Here is a 20,311-nt window from a genome sequence, read left to right as displayed (position 1 = left end):
ACAAGTCTGTAAAAAAATCATGAAACCTGTGATTGTGTACAAACCGTCATATAAAGTCCAACTTTCTGTTTAAACTTTGAATAATGTATCTATTGTGAAGTCTGTCTGAGCTGAAGAGCTCCAAAGAGGGATGGTTTTCTAATGTGTTTCACCAAACTCCCATTGATCACCATTTGGGGTTTTTGTGTAATATTTTGCAAAATTTGTCTACATTGTTCAATGTACTCAGTTCAAAAGTTATAGCACAGTATTCCCAATTGAGTCATGTTTGATGTATAAGTTGCAGTTTATATTACAAAACTGCACAATTAGATAGAGGGCAAAAATTTTGCACAGGATAGTTTTTCAATGCCTAGGCAGAATTTATTTATTTTCAAAGCCTCAAAATTGAAGCATCTTTAAATAAATTCTGTGAAACATTACTTGCGAAGGAACGTCACTTGCAACTTTCAGCAAAGTTGGACCCAAACCTCCATATACATTAGTTATAATTAAGCTCCAAAAGTCTCTTTAAAACAGGAAGTGAAGGATCTTTTTAACTTTGGGGTTCTCTCATTTTGAAACTTTCATGACACAGAGACTTAAAGACGAGCCTAAAGGACCTAAAGATACAGCATCTGGCAAACTGATGAGAATATGTAAAATCAATGACAAAGCTCACACCATATCAGTTTATTGCAATAAAAACTCATAGAATACAAAAAGCATAGTATAAATATCAGGAGCTGGTATCTTCAGTGCATTCTAGGAAGGAAGGGTTTGGTCCCTTTCACCATTTTGGGTTAAAGTTGTAATGATCCTGTCCACTGGCAAGGTTCAGCCATAAAACTTAATAAATGTGCCTTTGTCATGGGTTGGTCACATGATCCAGAGTTACCAGGAAGTGGTAATACTTCTCCTTAACAGAGGACAGGGACAGAGGCTGAAACTGTGTGTTTGGTACAAAAGGAAGCAAGAGAGGAAGGAAAAAGCTGGTTTTGGTGAGAAGCTGCTCCAGTAGACGGGTACATTTCATATTAAACCGTTTCAAAAGAAAAAATGAGCTAGAGAAACCACAGATATTTAAAGAAGTATATACCAGACTAAACACTATTTAATAAACAGTTTATTTTATACATACAGAATATTAATGTATCTTACAGTTAAACTCAAACCTGCTTTTATGATTGAAATTGCTTAGATTAAAATTATGAAATGTACAAAAGAACAGTGGCAATCTGACATAATAGCATGTAATAGATACCGTTAAATATAAAAGATGTTTTTTAAAATTTGTTTACATACTACACAACTCTTGTGTACATTGATTTATTTAAGTTAAATCCAAATGCACAATTTAAAAAAAAATTCCAAGAGAAATTAGAGCTTTTCCCTTTAATTTCATTTACAACAATCATCATATCATCTACAACTGATAAATATTTTGAAGGCAACCTATTTCAAGATGGCTGCCACAGCCAACTGACTCAAAAACACAAAAATGGTTATAACTCAGTCAGTTTTACAAATATTGACCTAAAATTCAGTGTGGTAGTAGCTAAGACTGATTTCCAATGCATGTTCTGAGTGTTAACAGACTGCACTTTGTTTAAAGTTTTGCCAGTACCTATTTGGAGTGGACTTTGTCTGTCTGTTAGCAAAATATCTTGTGAACTGCTGGACTTAGCTTATTGAAAATTTTAAGAAATAGTCATTGGGTATACATCTACAATTGAATATGGAGTCGGCTCAATCCAAGATTGCTGTCACACCTAAATGAATTTACAAAACACAAAAATTGGGTATAATCACAGAATTTTACAGGTATTGAGCTAAAATTTGATGGCAGTAACTAAGAGTCATTTATGGCACATACTCTGACTGGCCATAACAACTGCAACTCTGTCATTTTCTTTTTTTTTTTGTTAAAATAATTTTAGTTTAAAACTCAGTTGGTGACAAGTATTTAGCCAACAAATGCTAGGTCTTTAATTTTAAATGCAAAAATGTTTTGACCCAGCCTGGTTCTGAATAGTAAACAGTTTATTGCATGTTTATATTCACTAAATCACCACATATTGTAAGTCTACATGCACATTCATATTCTGAAATAGAATGTCTGTCTCTATGGTATGGGTACCAGAAGAGTCTACAAACATGAGGTGAGTGAAAAACAGCCCAGCATTTCTAAAGCTCCTTTAGTACTCAGTAGTCCTTCTACTGGATGCAACAAACTCTTTTCTTCGTACATAGCATAATCAGCAGACCTCGGACAAGAAATAAAAAAGAAAAGTCAGATAGGAAGTATGAATTGTCTTAAAAATGTGACTTGCTCGCATAACCACAAAAACTGTTTTTCAATTCAAAAAGACTTTTACTGCCCACCACCACAGGTGGTAGAGTTTTTGCATGTCTGCGTGTGTGTACTTTTAGCAAAATATCTCATGAATCACTGGACAAATTTTAATCAAACTTGCAGAAAAAATCATTCAGTGTACATCTACAAGTGAATAACTTTTAGAATCACACAATTCAAGATGGCTGCCACAGCCAACTGACCTTAAAACATTAAATGCCTATAACTCCAAGTAGGTGTACTGGTAGAAGCTGAGAATGGTTACCGAAGCATATTCTGAGTGTTAACAGATAGAGAAGGGTCTTTGCTTAAATTTTGCCATTAATTATTTTAAGTCAACTCTATCTGTCTGTTGGCAAAATATCTTATGCACCACTAATAAACTTTTGGAGCCAATCCAATTCAACATGGCCGCCACAGCCAATTCAGCTTAGAAATAACAGTAATAACTATATTTCAGCAGATTGTACAGATATTGTGCTAAAAACAGGTGTGGTTATAACAAAGTAACTTACAATATATACTTCAAGTGCCTCTCATTGGGCATGATCTTTGCTTAGAGCTTTAGCATTTAATGTTGGGTTCAACCCTGTTTGTCTGTTAGCAAAATATGTCGAGATCCACTAAAAGGATTTTAATGAAACTTTCAGAAAGTAATCACTGGATGAACATTTATGACTGATTACATTTTGGAGTTAATCCAATTCAAGATGGCTACAACAGCTAATTAACCTTAATTTACACAAATAGGGCTATAACCCAGTCAGTTGAACAAATTTTAACCTAGAATTTGATGTAATAGTAGCTCAGATGCATTCCTAATGCATTCTCTGAGCCTGACATCTTGCAGTACTGCAAGAGATCGAGCATAACATTATTTTCAAGGTTTGACCAAAGCTGCTCTGGCCCTACTCATCATAGGATGTTCTTCATAGTTTAAAACTCTGGCATGAAAGGTGGCAGATGATATGCATTCTTTCTAAGATTGCTATGCCTTATTATTTGAGTGTGTGTGTGTGGTATTTTTGTTTGTTTGGTTTTTTTTTGTTTTTTGTTTTGGTTTTAAGGTTTATGAGAACGTCTGGTTTTCTGTTTACTAAATTTGATGTGCTCCTCCCATCATATTACACATTTTAACATGTAAGAAAATAAGAAATTGAACTGTAAATAATAATGTGAATAATGTCCAACAAAACACATCTAAAAAATATTTGTTGCTTTTGTTGTAGAAAATGTCTGTGAGACTCCTTCTTCTGTTAAACTGTGACTTTCGGGGGCTCCATGTCTAGTTAGTAGGCTCTCCTGATCTCATAGGGCGACCAGGAGCTCACCCCATCATCCTTTGCCCAGGAGGAGTGGGCTTCTGTGCTGGGGGGCAGGCTGTCATGGCCTTCAGACACCTCATCCGTCACCATCTTGGACACCAGGTCACTGACGGGGCTGCTCATATAGGGAGGGCAGGGAAAAGAGGAAGAGGGCACAGTGTAGGGACTGCTGGTGGTTAAAGGGTGGTAGTGGACATCCTCCAGGGAGTGCAGGGTGTAGTTGCTGGCTGAAGGAACCATGGAGGAGCCTCGGCTAGGGGAGCGGTACTGGGAGGGACTCCCTGGTGGTTCTGGGCTGGGCATGGAGGGGGGGACACTGATGGAGGCCAGGTTGTCCGTGCAGAGAGTCTCCACCTGTGATACTGGCTCTGGGCCTGACTGCTCCCATGAGTCCCTCTAAAGCAGGAAAAAATGAGCAGAGAGGGGGAATTATTCAGTTATTTCCTCATCAGATAGAGTAACGTGCCATCACAAGAGAGCTTTTGTAATTGCAATATTTACTTTTGTGATAAATATCTTTTTGTGATGTAGAACTTTTATGAGAAACCTGCATGGTCTGTAATATTTCACCATGTGAAAAAGAGGAAATAAAACTTAATATCACCCACCTTTGTTTCTCAGCAGCAGATAGTATTGTTTTTGCCTGTGTTAAAGTGTATGTTCATTTGTCTGTACCACTGGCAAAATATCTCACATAGCTCTGAATGGATTTAATGAAGCTTTCAGACAATGATCTTTGGATGTACATCTACAATTGATTGATCAACTTCGAAGTCAACCCAATTCAAGATGGCCACCACAGATGAGCAATCTTAGTGAACACAAAAATGGCTATAACTCAGTCAGTTGTACAGATATTTTGCTAAAAATTCTAGCTAAGAATCATTCAATTCAGTTTATTTATATAGTGCCAAGTCACAACAAAAGTCATCTCATATACATTATGAAAGCTAATTAGTAAAAGTTCTCTATCTAAGGAAGCCAGCAGATTGCATTGAATCATTGACATCACATATTTTAGGCATTTGCAGGATATCGCAATTTTGCAATAAATAACAATGTTATTTTTAAGATTTGGCCAAATTGGCTCAACATTTCTCAAACTTTGCATCATTGCTGTCTACAATCTATTTATTCTATAGAACCTATATGTCTATTGAAAAAAATATTTTGGTTTCTAGGATTGGAAATTTCCCTAATGGAAACTAGGGATGTCCTGGGTCGATCTCAAATATCAGGTCAGGGTTTGGATCAAAGCAATTTTAACTGGTTTTGCTATTGTTTTACGTCAGCCATGCTGTAATACAAAAGTTGTAAAACAATGTGATATACTGTGCCACCAGGACTGTGGTATGGCAGTATTAAAAAATACAAAATTACAGCAATTTATTAGCAACTTTCAACGTGTGCATTGTAAGTATTTTCCTTGGCAGTAATAATAGAGCTAAACTCAATACTATCAATTTAATTTTACGCTCATATTAAGATGTGATGTATTATGGGATGGCAATACTATCAATTTAATTTTACGCTCATATTAAGATGTGATGTATTATGGGATGGCACCATCCATCCAGCTGTAGACAATTTTTTGTCTGAGTTTTACCTCTGCAATTGTCTAACATAGAAATGTCAAACTGCACAGCTGGACACCTCATGGATCAAAGGTCAAGGTCACGGGTCACCCTTTTGTCTAAACCATATCTGTGCTCCAACTTAAGATCTGATTAACTTTGAAATGTCAAAACCTTTCTTCCCTAGATTGTACCAACGAACATGCATCTTATGTATGGCGGAACTCTTGTTAGACTTAAAATCTAAACATCCAACTGAAAACACAAAGTTCACCTAGCTAACCCTAAAGCTAGCACAGATAAGCAACATGCTTCAGAGCAAATTCATCAAAAATTTAGAAATTCTATCATGTATAATTGATAGCAATACATAATACATATTACAGCCCAGTACATACCAGGTAAGTATCATGTGTGCACCCTGTTACTATCGGTAAACAAGTTACTTTATAATACAGTCCAGCCCTTGTTAGTACGTGGTACATACCAGGCACGTAACTGTATGTGACAGGTATGTACCAGGTTTGTATTATGTACGTACCTGTTACTTATCTGGTATGTACTTGAAAAGTAACGGGGACGTATATGATACATACCTTATAGGTGCCAGGTACATACAGTATCTGGTACGTATAGGGCAGTGTAATGTGTTGCTACCAATTAAATGAAACACTGCATCATTTGTCAATTCACAGTTAAACAGTTTCAGCTTAGAAATAACAATAACAAACTTTATATCTTATTTCATTCTGTTCCTTTGTACAATGATCTGGGGGTTAAAAAAACATTCACTTTCAGAAAAAAAAATGTTTTTTTTTATACATTTATCTCCATACAAGAATTATAAACAATGTTTTACCCTTTTATGACCATTATAATCAGTCATGGTCAATATGAATTGGCCTTTTTGACAAAGAATTTCTTTAAAAAACCTTCAATGTCAAAGTAAAGACAAACTTAAAAAAAAGTAATGCTAATTAAATTCAAATGTTATGTGAAATAAAGGATTGCATAAATATTGACCCCCTTAAAGTGACTATCCTAATTCAACTCAGATAAAAGATTATTGAAAAGTACAAGACAGGAGATGGATACAAAAGCATTTCTAAGGCCCTGCTAACTCTGGAATATTAAAGACCTTGTCAACATCTGGATGTTTTTAGTTGTTTATTCCTTCTAAAGTTTTTTTTTTCCAAGTATAATGATTGAATGCATTTTTATTTAATTTAGCATTTTGTTTACATGAGCAAATTTATGGTAAATTTATTTTATACAATTTCAATTTTTTTTTAAAGAGTGTCTTCATTTTTATATCCCTCTCTACATTCACTGTCAGCTTCCAGAAGCCAGGATCACAGGTTTGAATGTTGACTGGAGCTGTTCTGCCTGGAGTACTCACCGCTGAAGGGTAAAGGGTGGGTGATAATATTTTTGGCCATGTGTGTGTGTTTGTGTGTGTATGTCTGTTGGCAAAGTATTTCATGCACCACTAGATACATTTTTATGTCATTTTTAGGAAGAAATCATTGGATGTACATCTACAACTGTTTAACCTTTGTATACAACCCAAATGAAAAAGGCCACAACAGCCTACCGACTTTAGAAAACATTTAGTCAGTTTTACAGGTATTGTCCCTAAACATGGTAGTAGCAGAGAGTCATTTACATTATAATCTTAAATATTACTCATTGTGTGAGATCTTTGCTTATAAGTTTAGCATTAACTGCTGGAGTCAATCATGTTTGTCTGTTAACAAACATTTAACAAACAATTAACTCTTAACTGTCATTTTTCATGAACCACTGGACAGATATTAATGGAACTCTCAGAAAGTAGTCACTGAATGTACATCTACAAGTGATTACCTTTTGGAGTCAATCCTTGTCAAGATGGCTAGCACAGCTAATCAACTTTAACCAACACAAAAATGGCTAAACCATGGTCATTTTTACTATTGTGCTAAATGTGATGTGGTAGTAGCTGAGAGTCATTCACAACACATACTCTGAGCTTGAAGTAGCACAATATCACATGGGATTACACATAAAGTTTTCTTCAAGGTTTAACTAAAATGGTTACAACTCTGTCATTTCTCAACATAAAATTATTTTAGTCTAAAAGTTTGGCATGAAAGCAATACGTATTCCTTCAAGGAATGCTAGGCCTTTAATCTTGAACCTAAAGCTTGCCTAATTAGCCCCAGAAATCACTGCACTAATTGTAGGCTTCATCTGTCTATATTTCCTATGATGATGTCATTCTCAATACTCTTACACTTATTGCTGCAAGGAGAAGCTGAGTGTGTAATAGAGTGTATGGAGGGGTGATTTAGAGTCCTACCAGATATAAATGGGATGATTCTCCACTGAAAGGTGGCAACAGGGAGGATATAGCTGACGAAGGAAGAAAAGAACTTCCAGAGCTGGAAAAAGTTGCAGCGCTGCGGTAGTCACCAAACGTTTCTGGGTAGTAGCTGTCAATAAGAGAGGAGTAGCTGGTCATGGTGGAAGGGTCACACCCGAGGGGTTTGCCCCCAAGTGTGGAAGAATAGACATCTGAGGAGAACTGCTTGGTAGATGGACAGAAGTCTGAGTCAGATATGAATGGACGTCTCATGCTGTAGTAGCTGGGCAGCATATGCGATCCTGAAAAAAAAAAAAAATCTTAACATGACAGCAGTAATTATAAAAGAAATATTTTAACAAGCAACAGAATTTTCACCTCTCAGATACTCAAAATGAGGAGGCAATATAACTGGTGGATTCTTATGAATTTTTATCATAGCAATGATAAATGCTTAGACAAAGCGGTTTTAACTAGGGATGGTCTGATCTCTATCAAACGGAAATACCCATGTAGGCATTTTTAATTAATCCATACCAAAGTAGCTGCCACATTCTGTTTGTGATCTTTTCTATTGTCTTAGTGTCCATGGTTTTACGACAGCTGCACCTCAGTATGACTGCTCTTTGTGATGTAACATGCTAACATATTTGCGATGTGGAAGTATTTTAAAATACAAAAGGAGAGCAATTCAACAATATGCCATAGCAGAAGGCTGCTGGACCATAAGCTAATGCTAATGCTAAACTTCAGGACAATTACTTTTTTTGTCAGTCTCTCCACATGTTCTCTGTGTCAGCTGAAGGTCTTTTAAAGAGGTGAGTGACAAATTCTGTTCATTGCCTCATTGTTTTGTTATTATTGATTGTATTTCAAAAGGCAAAATGAACTACTGAACAGGTGACTAAATTTATTGCTCTGGATGACCCACCCATGACTGCGGTGGAGGAAATCGTTTTTTGTTGCTTTTTGGAGTTGTTGGAGCCACAATACATCCTAGTCTCCCAATACAGCATAACCAACACAGGGCTTCCTGAGACATATTAAAATGTTTCTATCACCTAGCATATTCTTTTCCTTGTTTATAATAAAAAACAACTTGAGAAACAGCATAAACATAGGTTTTCTTCACTGCAATGTCGAGCTACAGAGGCAACAAGGACAAGATGATACTGATTTTAATATCTGTAATGTATTTAAGGTAAAAATGCAAAATGATGGAAGTATTAGACTGAGACTCAGTATCAGCAGATCCTTATTATTATTATTTTATTTATTTATTTTTCTCTCTGGTGGAAGGCAGACATGTTTCTTTTCTCTCTGTCTCTCTGTCTTCTGAACCGCCTCCTCCCTCTCTCTGCCTCTCTGCCTTGCTCTCTTTTTGGAGCCTCTGTTTGCATATTCTCCAAAAAAATTTTAAGCTATGGATCTGGTCAGCTGGTCTCTCAACCCAATTGATCAAATTTTCTTGATGGGAAGGCTGACCAAAGGACAGCCAGCTTGCCCTGAGAAGACATTCTTCGCTGGATACACGTTGGATTCCTGGAAACGTTTGTCTATCAAGTCTGTCTGTGAAAGACGTGGAAGATCTTTACATATTTGGATTTTTGATAACAGGATTTCTGCTGTTTGGATTAGGCAGTTACCTGACTTATCGTCAAATTCGTTTGATGGGTTCGGCGAACTACACTCAGACTGTGTTGTTACGGGAGCTGAATCGCAAGTTGGATGCGATCCTTTTACAGGACCGCAGACTGAATTGCGTTTCTGGAACTCATGAATAATATGGTTACATCTTGGGGGAAGTTACTCGCTCGAATCAGGTGGAATGGACCTGGAATTTGGCTGTTTGGATTTGCCATTGAGAAATATCAGCAAGACTTTTAAGACAGACAAAAACACGTCTGCCTGAACCAAAACAACTACTGCTTGTTTGTGAATTTGGCTCCCCTAGGCTGACCTTGGTCAGCTATCTTGAAATTTCTCCTCGGAATTATGTAAACAAAATGCTCTGCACCCTCTGCCTAAGGACATCTGTAGATCTGCTCTGGGCTGGCTGATAAACATTCCATCATTATCAAAGACGTGATTCATGAACCTATCTGCAAACACACACGCGCGCACACACACACACAAAATGCACCACATCGTTTTACGCGGCCTCTACACACACACACACACACATACGCACACTTTCTGCTGTTTCTGTCATCTCTCTCACTCATGCTTAGATATGTATGGTTTCGTGGTTTTATTTAGATTATTCTATATTTCATTTAGATTATACATGATTCATTTAGATTATACATGATTGATGTGTTTTTCTTTTTTTGTGTGTTTCATTCTGTTTCATTATGTACCCGCTGTATTGGATTCTGCTTTTGTTTCTGTTGTGAAGCGATTTGGATCGCCTTGTTGCTGAAAAGTGCTATATAAATAAATCTCACTTCACTTCACTTATTTTATAATTATTTGGAACATTGTTGGGGACAAAAAGATCTTGACCCAGACATCCCTAGTTTTAACCCTAGTTTTTTGTTCCTCTGATTCTCACCTGGCATTTGGACAAATGAAGGTGGAGAGGTTGATCCTCCCTGTGAAGAAGACATGAAACATTAAAATATATTTTAAACAACATGATTGTATTTTAATTTTACAAGTAAACGTAAAAGTAGACTTGAATATTACAAAAACACTGTGAAAACATTTGCATTTCTCCTTGATTTAATTATATTTGTCATAGGAAAATGTTGTTCACTTGTTATAAGCTGTAGCTCAAATGTCAGTTTCAGTTTCAGTTCAGTTTATTTATATAGCACCAATTCACAACTAAAATCACCTCAGGGCACTGTATAGAAACATTCATATGTTCTGTTATATTTATACATTATAAAAAGTCAATTAGTAAAAGTTATCTATCTAAGGAAGCCAAAAGATTGTGTTAAATCTTCACTTTGTCGCAATCTCCCATCCTGAGCAGCACATTGGCAACAGTGGAAAGGAATAACTCCCTTTTAACAGGAAGAAAACTCTAGCAAAACCAGGCTCGGGATGGGCGGCCATCTGTTTTGTTCAGCTGGGGTTAGAGGACAAGAAAGAGACACAGACAAACAAAGAACGACTGGTTCAAGTGTAGTTTCTATGGGACAAAAAAAAAAAGAAAATCACATTTTAATGATAGAAATAAATACAAATACAAACATGGAGAGAAAAGCAAGTAAAGACAACAGCAGAGAGAGGAAATGTGGTCAATTTCAATTTCAATCAGATAAATGTGATGGATACCATTTCAGATCCTGAGCCAAACCCCAAATATCCAGTCATTGCTGTGTCATGAGCAAAAAAGCCAAATGTCTATGAAATAATTTGTTTGTCATGGGCTAGCATTTAAATGTCCATAGCCAAAGTTCAAATATCCACAGTTGTACCGCATGTGCTGTGAGCTGTAGCCCAAAAGTACTGGGCTGTGCTTGCTGTTACCCAAAACCTAAATGTCCATGGCTATGGATGCTGTGTTGTAGAATTAAAATGTCCACAGTTGAAGCCTGTGTCATGAACTGGTGCCCAAATATCAGGAGTCAGAGCTCAAGTGTTTATCATCTTAGCCTACATGTCATCTTGAGCTCAATTGTCCTCAGCCATTGCCTGTGTCATGAGCCAGAAACCAAATTATCATAGATGAAACTTGTGAGTCCTGAGCAGGTGATGAAACATTTATGGTCCCAGTTTCTATGAGCGAGAGCCTAAATGCCCACGGCCTTAACCTGTCTGTCATGAGGTAGAAGTCCAAATGTAAGATCCCTTTCCAGTTTTTACTTTATATAAATGTGCAATTTACATAGTTTAAAAAAAGATCATGATGCAACCTTTTATAGTTCCATGAAGTATAGATAATTTTCCATGATTAAAATTTTTTTTCTTATCAGAAAACAATATAATACTTTTTTGAGCATCTTTCTTGTTTATTATTTAAAGTCACTTAAAATTACATATTTTTAAATCACATACACAGTGAAATTCTAAAATTAAAAACCTTTTTTTCTCTCTCATTCAGTTCAGACAAACTACATTCAATTTATCATTAGAATGTTCTACTTTGTGAAAGTGGAATGGCTAAAAAACTTTGTGCATATTACTACTACTGCTTCTACTACTACTACTACTAGAATACAATAGAATAGAATAGAATAGAATAGAATCACCTCACTGTGATCGGATTGTTTGTTTACAATGACAACTTCTACTACTACTACAAATGTAATACTACTACTACTACTAGTACTACTACTACTACTACTACTACTACTACTACTACTAATAATAATAATAATAATAATAATAACAATAATAATAATAATAATAGCAGTAGTAATAAAAATAATAATTATTGCCTGCCGCCGAAAAGCAGAGGCGAATGAAAATGTTTTTATCTGTATGTGTGTGTTACTATCTGTCTGCTGCAGACAGACAGACATTAACCACTGGACAGATTTTAATGAAACTTTCAGGAAATAATCATTGGGTGTTCCTTTAAATCTGATTAACTTTTGGAGCCAACCCAATACAAGATGGCCAACATGGCCAATTGACTTTAGTCAACACAAAAATGGCTATAACTCATACAGCTCCCCTGATGTTGAGCTAAAGTCTGATGTGGTAGTAGCTGAGAATCATTCACAACACATACTCTGAGCGTTCTGACTTCTCACAATATACAGTCCATGAAATCATGGATACATTTTTTATGGATACAAAGACAGCTATAACTCTTTGATTTTTCGACATAGGAGGATCTCAGTCTAAAACTCTGGCATGAAAGGTGTTGGACATTAATTTGTAAGCTTGAGTATTCAAGTTTGATTAAAATTTATTTAAATTTAGAGGGTTAGAATAATATCTCAGTGCCTACAGACAACGTAAAGATTCCTATGGCCATTTATGCATAAAAAATAATTAAAGAATGTTGTGTTTTCTTATTAGCTGGGATTGGCGCCAGCAACCCCTGTGACCATGAATAGGATAAAGTAGGTTTTGAAAAAGAATAGATGGATGAAAGTTTTCTTACTGTTACACATAAGACCTTGTTAAGCAGATACACTGATAGTTTGTCTGCCTTTGTTCTGCTCCTAAAGTAGACAAAGATTAGTGCAAAGACCAGAGGGCAGATATCCTTCTCTGCAGTTCACACAGGACAGAGAATGAAAGGGTCTCTTGTTTGCATATTGCTAACATGAAAGAGCTGATATTAAGCCCATGTTGGCCAGGGTGCAAGCAAATTTTGTGGGCTAAATTTGAATATAATTTGCAAGTGCCAAGACTTCCTCATGTGTCCCAGGTATGGCTCAGTGCATCTCTGAAGGCTGTGTATGGAAATCAGCTTGCTCAAGCTCACGGTCGGATAATGTGTGTTTGTAAGTGTGTGTGTGTGTGTGTGTGTGTGTGTGGGGGGGGGGGGGGTGTTGTGGTATGTTTGGGGGATGCAGGAAAACGATGATGGATTCATCTGCCTGTGTTTCACACAAAGAAAAAAGAAAAAATACTTCCTTCCTATGCAAAATACTTGCCATGCTGTATTACACAATTATGGTTTTCATAATTAAACATTTCCAACATGATTTCAAGATTTCATATAGAACCATTCAGGTACAGTTTGTCTCCATGTGACCTGTGATGGACAGGAAAAGCAGGTAAAGAAAATGGGTGTAGTAAAGAATGGTTTGTTCAGGTTTAACCTAATTTTGTTTTAAGTGTTTAGTCCTCAGTTCAGTAAAAATGAGTTCCTGCAGAACTACACTTTTTTATATTCAGTACTAAAATACTAAAATTCTGTTTGATCCCCAACTATTGTTGCTTATAGGCACGAGGCCAGCTCAGTGGCCTAGTGGTAGTGTCCGCTCTGAAACTGGGACGTCGTGGGTTCAATCCCTGGCCAGGTCATACCAAAGACTGTAAAAATGGGACCCATTGCCACCCTGCTTGACACTCAGCATTAAGGGTTGGAATTGGGGAATTGGGGAATTGGATCACCAAATGAATCCCGAGCGCGGCACCGCTGCTGCTCACCGCTCCCTCAGGGTATGGGTCAAATGCGGAGAACAAATTTCACACACTCAGGTGTGTGACAATCAGTAGTACTTCAACTTTATTGGCCAAGAGTCAAATTACAAAACATCTCTTCAACCTTTTTCTAAAATAAATTAAAGGCTGAGTATTCCTTGTAGAAATGCATATCACCCATCAGCTTTCATGCCAGAGTTTTAAACTAAAACAATCTTATAATGAAAAAGGACCAGGTTGTAGTTGTTTTGATTAAACCTTTAAAAATTAGGGTTATGCACAATCTCATGTGATCGGTTAGTGCTCAAAGTACGTGTTGTGAATGACCCTCAGCTACTACCACATCAGATTTTAGCTCAATATCTGTAATATGGCTGGGTTGTAGTCATTTTTATGTCGGCTAATGTCAGTTAGCTGTGGTGGCAATTTTGAATGAGGTTTACTTCAAAAGTTAGTCAGTTGTAGATGTACAGCCTAATATTTACTTTCTGAGAGTTTCATTAAAGTCCGTTCAGTTTTCATGAGATATTTTGCTAACCAAAAGAAACAATTACAAGCAGAAACATTATCATCCTTGGTGGTAAGCAATATTTGTTTATAGTTTGTGAATTACACTTTTAATTCTTACTGTTCCAATTCTTTTGTGAATGTAAAACGAGTGTTTGAGCACACCTGGACAGAAATGTGTTAGAGGAGAGTAAGTAGCTGAAGTGGGATGATGTAAGATCTTTGTATTTGTTCATAGTATCTGTTCATGTTCTAACATGAGCATGATTACTCTGTGGTCAGAGTTGGCTCTACTCTCTCAATGGCCTTTTTATTCTTTGAGATAAAAGGTGACGTTAGGTAATATAAAGATGAGGACGGCTGTAGTTACTGTATGCCTCTGGTCATTATTAGCTTTTTAAGCCTCATTTATAAACAAAAAATTAAAGGTTGCATTGAAAAGGACACAAAATACCTGCAAACAGTGAGCTGTTGTTACTGTCTATAAACTGGCTTGTTTACTTATTTAGTTTAGACAAGATTAAATTATTACATACTAAATGGTTTTTAAATGTAATGTGACCATTTTCAATATAACGCAAGGTTACTACTTAAAAGTGACCCAAAGAAGCTTCAAAGTGAGGCCACTTTCTTTAACTGTTCCACAAAATATTGCATGTTACTATCAGTCTGTCACAAAACAATATTTGTTCCCATTTCTTTAGTTACATTTATTAAAAACAGAGAAACAATTTGATAAATACAAAGTAGTGTTTTAGCACTAATAGGATGATTTTCAAAGAGTTATTAGCTAAAATCTTGACATAGAGTTGATGAAAGATGTCACCTCTCTCAGGTTCCTTGGCAGATCTTTACCAGATTATTTCCTGTGTCTTAAAGACATGACTTTCAGAAACCGTTCATCTGCTGGAGATAACTTTTTAGGCTTGATGTTTTTTCAGTTCTCCACTTTGCTCATTTCTCAGCACAATAAACTGTCAGGCAAAAGGACTGAATAGAAAATGAGTACAAATTAAAAAAACATAAATAAATTGAAAGTCTCTAAAACTACTAATTAATCAAGATCCACTTTAATAGAATACAAGAAAGCATGTCTCCTTGGAAGTGATGCATAAACATATGAGGAGTGGTTTAAAAGTTTTGCATAGTACTGCAAAACCTATTTTTAGTAAGCTGCCAACTGTAAAAGCATTGTACCTTGTAAGGTATCTTCTACTGAAGATAATTTATGGATGCTATGGCAAGCTATGAGTAAAGAATGAAAAAGTCAAGTTCCACGTGAGCTAAAATGCTGTACTTTCAAAAAAAACAAAAAATAAATCGTCAACTAAAATAAAAGGGATAAAAAAACAACTTAAACAGGTAATTTGAAGACAGTCTGGTCATTTTTTAAATGTTCTGTCAAATAGTCATCAGTAGTTAGTGCCTTACCAGCCGTGACATCAGTTATAGAGCTTGGAGTATGAAGAAAAGAGCAAAAGTCAAATACAAACCTGTTATTTTTTTATTGTTTTTCAGACTTATAAAACAACTCTTTCTTAAAAACACCATACTTGAGTGAAACAAATGCTACATTAGCTAATAACAAACCTCTACACTTTTGCATAAACTGTTTAGTTTAGTTTGTTGCTGTTTTGCAGATTAAAAAACATCTGTGTTATTATGTGAATATACGTATGTGTGCTGAGCATAAACTGTTACATGCCGATGGTGTTGAAGCTGCTGAGTTTAACACACTCAGCACCACTGGCATATACATGGTCTACCTATGCTAAATGTAAAGGTTTAAGTTTAGCTAATGTACTGTTATGTCACACTGACATGTCATTTTTGAGAAAAAGTGGTTTAATAAGGCTTAAAGTCAGTTTAAAAAAACAGGCTCTCATTTGGCTAGCCATCAATCTAGCCTGTTAAAAGATTTAACAACTAAAAACAAACTATAAACAACTAACTATCGATATCTATTTGACAGAGAATCACTTAAAAAATGGCCAGACTATCCCTTTAAGACCTGTCTAGATGGGCAAATAAAAATCAATGTTAGCTAAAGGCAATATAAACTGATGGCAGATTAGGTGACTTAGCAGAATAACTAAATAGTTAGCTGAAAGTAAAGGATAAATACTTAACTAACAACATAATAGATCTTTTAATGCCATGCTTGTACTACTAGCACTAAATAAATTCACATTTGACCAAATTATCCTAAATACAGTTTGTTCACCTGTATAGTTATATATTTTCTAACCAATAGTTTAAAATACCTGGAAGGAGTTAAAAAAGCCTTTGTTAATCTTGCAGCTATGGAGATAATCCCAAAAAGGTTTCTCGTCGTCTCCTTCAACCACACTGAAATAAGCATGCCATTATTTTAACTTTTAGTTTTGAAAAGTAAATAATAATATTCCAAGAGTTCATGTTGCTTTAGTTTCTAAAAATGTGCCTTTATTTTGAAAACTATCTACAATGGCGAGACTGTTTACAAGACCGGCTGGATCTTTTTGATATTTTTTAAACTAAGAATAAAACTACATCTCTTCGATTCTTAACATAACACATAAGAAAACTAATAGCAGCAGCTATGTTGCTGTGCAGCAGGTTTTGTCCTTTTTGTGAACATACTGACTCCTGACATAAGCATTTTGTCTCCAATCCAATACACCTTTTTTACATGCTGTAGTCCTAGTGTAGACATGGTCAAAGCTAACAGATATATATAGTCTCTAAAAAGAGCTTAGATACTTCCCTAAATCATTTAAACCAGCTGGCAGATGATGTTTTAACTGAATACTAGTGAAAATGGAGGCAACACCAATTTCAGGAAATGCTTCACAATTTTCAACAACAAAATAAATACTGGCTGTGGTCTTATCAGGGTATATGTTAAAATATATAATTTATAGGTCTACTAGCTTTATGCTTCAATGCTGCTAACAGAAGAGCTACAAAATGCCATGCAGTAAAACTCAATGGTAAACCAGTAGAACTTAAGTTTGTTTTAGAAAAACGAACATGGCAAGAAATAAGTGTGCAGGCTTAACTTGACTCATCTTTAATTTAAGCTCCTGCAGCCCTTCACCTATATTTGTGATGTGCACATAACTTTTTATTCTGTTTTAGAAAATACATTATCTCAGGGTTTCCAGTAGCTGATTTCCTATCTGAAGCTGCCAATTCAATTCAGTTCAGTTCAGCTTATTTTTGAGCCTTGTACACCAAGCTTTATTTCCACTGTTAATTTCAGCTTTCAAGGGTTCTCAGCCTTCATGAATTATGTTTTTAAATAAAATCTTAAAGGTTACTTTGGTTTTACTGTTCCCCTATTAATAACTGTCCCATGTCACAGTACGTCATCCTCCATCTGCTTAAATTCAAAAACTTTACAGAAAATTCGAAGCAGGAAATTTCAGTGAAACTGTACTGACGGAATAGATTTTTAAACGTTTATTCCTTCTTCATTTTAAAGTTGTTTTACTTGGAGTCTATCACATAATCCCATAATTACCTGAGTGGTGAGCAGCCCACATATCTATGGAGTGGACATGCCGACACTACACAGAAAACAGAGAGTAAACACGGCCCCCGTCAAAGCCTTTTGACAGGCAGTTTGTGGTGATAAAAGCCAGTCTTGCTTGTGCATGCAGACGTCTAAGGTGCAGCCAGATTTCTCTGCCTGTGTATGTGTGTGTCTGTTTGACAACAATAGCAGGTTTGTCTGGAGCCTGTTCACAGCACCGGACAATATCAGCTGGCAGGTGTGTGGATCAAACTTTGCATAGGCAGCCTCCTGCATCGGCTCTTTTTCTGTCTCCTCTGTGCAGCATACTCTCCCACTCTCCCACCCCACCTCCACCCTCCAGCTCCAGGGAGTTTTTGGAAGATTATGGCTATTGCCATTGCGTGCATTGTGTCAATGATCTTTTGTGAGGTGAGGATGGGGACTGCATGCTTTGTCTCTAGCTACATACACTGTGCTCAGCTATTTACTGACAGGCTTTATGAAGGCTTGAGGGCAGTAGAGACAGAAAGGGTGATGAGGGGAGAGGCAGGTACAGGTGGTCAATGGATCAACCACTGGCTCGCTAGTGCACAAAACAGCACAAAATGTAAACATGAAGTGGGGACTTTTTTAAAGCCAGTGCCTTAATTGTGTCACCAACAGAATGTCAACTGTGGCTACAGTGTTTGATTTGGAAGAAAAATGAAGTGGGGAGAGACAGGACAGAACAAAAGCATGGTAGCTTGTGCTTACATTGTATCTGGGCCCATTTGTCTGTCGGGAACGCTTCTCTGCCAGCAGGTCTTTGACTGTGTGCTTGACTCGTACGCCTTGGTACACTCTTTTAGAATAATCTGGAAAGCAATGGAAAACAATCTGTGATCCAATCCTTATTACGAATGCAGAAACAGTTTAGATTGTAACACAATGTCATACAAATTTTTAGCCATCCCCACAAATGTGTGTTCATTTGAATGCTTCACAGTTTTATGCATATAGGCGAATGACTCTTTGGGATTGCGTGTGTAAATGTCATGGAAATTGACTTTGGTTTGGTCAATGCAAATAAACTACTAAAAAGATGCAATTAGCAACATAACCTGCTAAAACCTGACAGTAATCAAACACTGGAGGAGAAGGTGATTATCTGGAAAAGAAAACTGAAAAAAACAACAACACAAAGTTTCAGAAAAATTAGAAATTCTTCATGCATAATAATTGCAGCTCATTTGGCATTGGTTTTTATAAATCTCACATTAGTGCTGGTGTGATTTGGAACATTCCTGGGAAGCAAAGGTCTAAACTCAATAAAAATGCAAACTTTATTATGCAAACAGAAATAGCATGCAAAAAACTATATGTAAAAACACCAGCTTTTTGAATGGATCCTTTAGATAAGGGTAAAATTTGCACTGCAACAGCTTTCTTAAAAACATCAACTCTTTTCTTTTATTATTATTACTGGTACAGCTTTTCAACATATCTCTTTTTAACTTTAAATTACCATTTCAGGTTTTACTTTATTTTTGACTCTATGATATTAATGATACAAATTAAAATAATCTTAAATACCAGAAACTTATGTAAACTCTACTTAGAACATGTTCTGATCCAGTTGTTGATTTGTTTCTTTAGTTTGGCATCAAAAAACAACATATCTCTAGTTTTCGTCACATGTACTTTTCTAAAATAATCACGTCAGCAAGCCACAATTAATCTGACATTCTGCAAATTAAAGGGAGTATTTTTGTAATAAAACTATAAGGAAAAGCAAAAGCAGCATGTCAGGGAATGAGTAAGACTTACCTGTGTCCATGATGCTGTTGAACAAAGTGACACACACACACACACACAGAGGCCTCTCTGTTCTCCCTCTGCTGTATTTGCCTACAGTGGCTCAATCCCACTGTGCAGCACCATACTGAGTGGCGTGCCACTTAGGGAGCTTTAAACACACTGTCAGGAGGGCAGGGACTCATGAACATGCCACCTCACACTGCAGTCATGAGGAGGCAGCTTTTCAAAATGACCTTTTATCTATTTGTTTAAATGCAAATCTTTGGCGGAGACGTTTTTTACACTATTTGCATCTGCAGTCAAGATTAGGAGCTGGAAGCATCGGAAAAAATGAAAGAGAGTCTGGGAAGCTGTTTGTCACTCTTCCTCTAGTTTCTAATCATTGTCCAAAAAAAATTAAAAGGAGATAAAATTTCAACTTTTTTTTTTCAAATTTATTTGTAGAGGCAAATGATTTGCTTGCACAATGGGTTTTGTGGAATGGAATTAGTTTTTCATTCAGTTTGAACTTTAGCATTTATGAAGTAAACAAATAAAAAGTTGAGTCAGCAGCAGCTCAGAATGTGTTGCAGGTTGAGTGTTGACACCTCAAGTTTAGACAGCTGATAAAGACTTTGATGTGACAAAATATTATATTTTTAAATATATATTACATTGTTTGCATAAAAGGAGATTATTATGCAACTTTCCACTCAAATGTCTTTTTTTTAGAATTTGTTTAAATTACTCTGAGCAAAGTAAAAACAAATGAGTCATTGTGCATAAAAGAGTGAGGAGAGTAGCTGGGGGCATGCCTCACTAATGCTGTAACGAACATCCCATCTGACATTTTAATTGTTTTTTAGTTTAAACTGTATGCTTTGTCTTCTGACT

The 20,311-nt window shown here is 36.2% G+C and overlaps 1 protein-coding gene across 1 annotated transcript; it reads right to left on the bottom strand.

The window, feature by feature from the left end:
• Positions 1–1,294: 1,294 nt before the first annotated feature.
• On the bottom strand, positions 1,295–19,625 carry si:ch211-213d14.1 (uncharacterized protein C11orf53 homolog). Its single transcript, XM_017433811.3, has 5 exons — positions 19,448–19,625; positions 18,395–18,495; positions 10,133–10,172; positions 7,576–7,880; positions 1,295–4,056 (listed from the first exon to the last, which is right to left on the bottom strand). The coding sequence occupies exons 1-5, from the start codon at positions 19,455–19,457 to the stop codon at positions 3,625–3,627; spliced, it is 888 nt and encodes a 295-aa protein (XP_017289300.1). The 5' UTR covers positions 19,458–19,625; the 3' UTR covers positions 1,295–3,624.
• Between the last annotated feature and the right edge of the window lie 686 nt (positions 19,626–20,311).

Source organism: Kryptolebias marmoratus, linkage group LG2, assembly GCF_001649575.2.
Source record: "Kryptolebias marmoratus isolate JLee-2015 linkage group LG2, ASM164957v2, whole genome shotgun sequence".
NCBI lineage: Eukaryota > Metazoa > Chordata > Actinopteri > Cyprinodontiformes > Rivulidae > Kryptolebias > Kryptolebias marmoratus.
The sequence above is the reverse complement of the archived record's forward strand: the minus strand, read 5'-3'. Positions and strand labels throughout refer to the sequence as shown.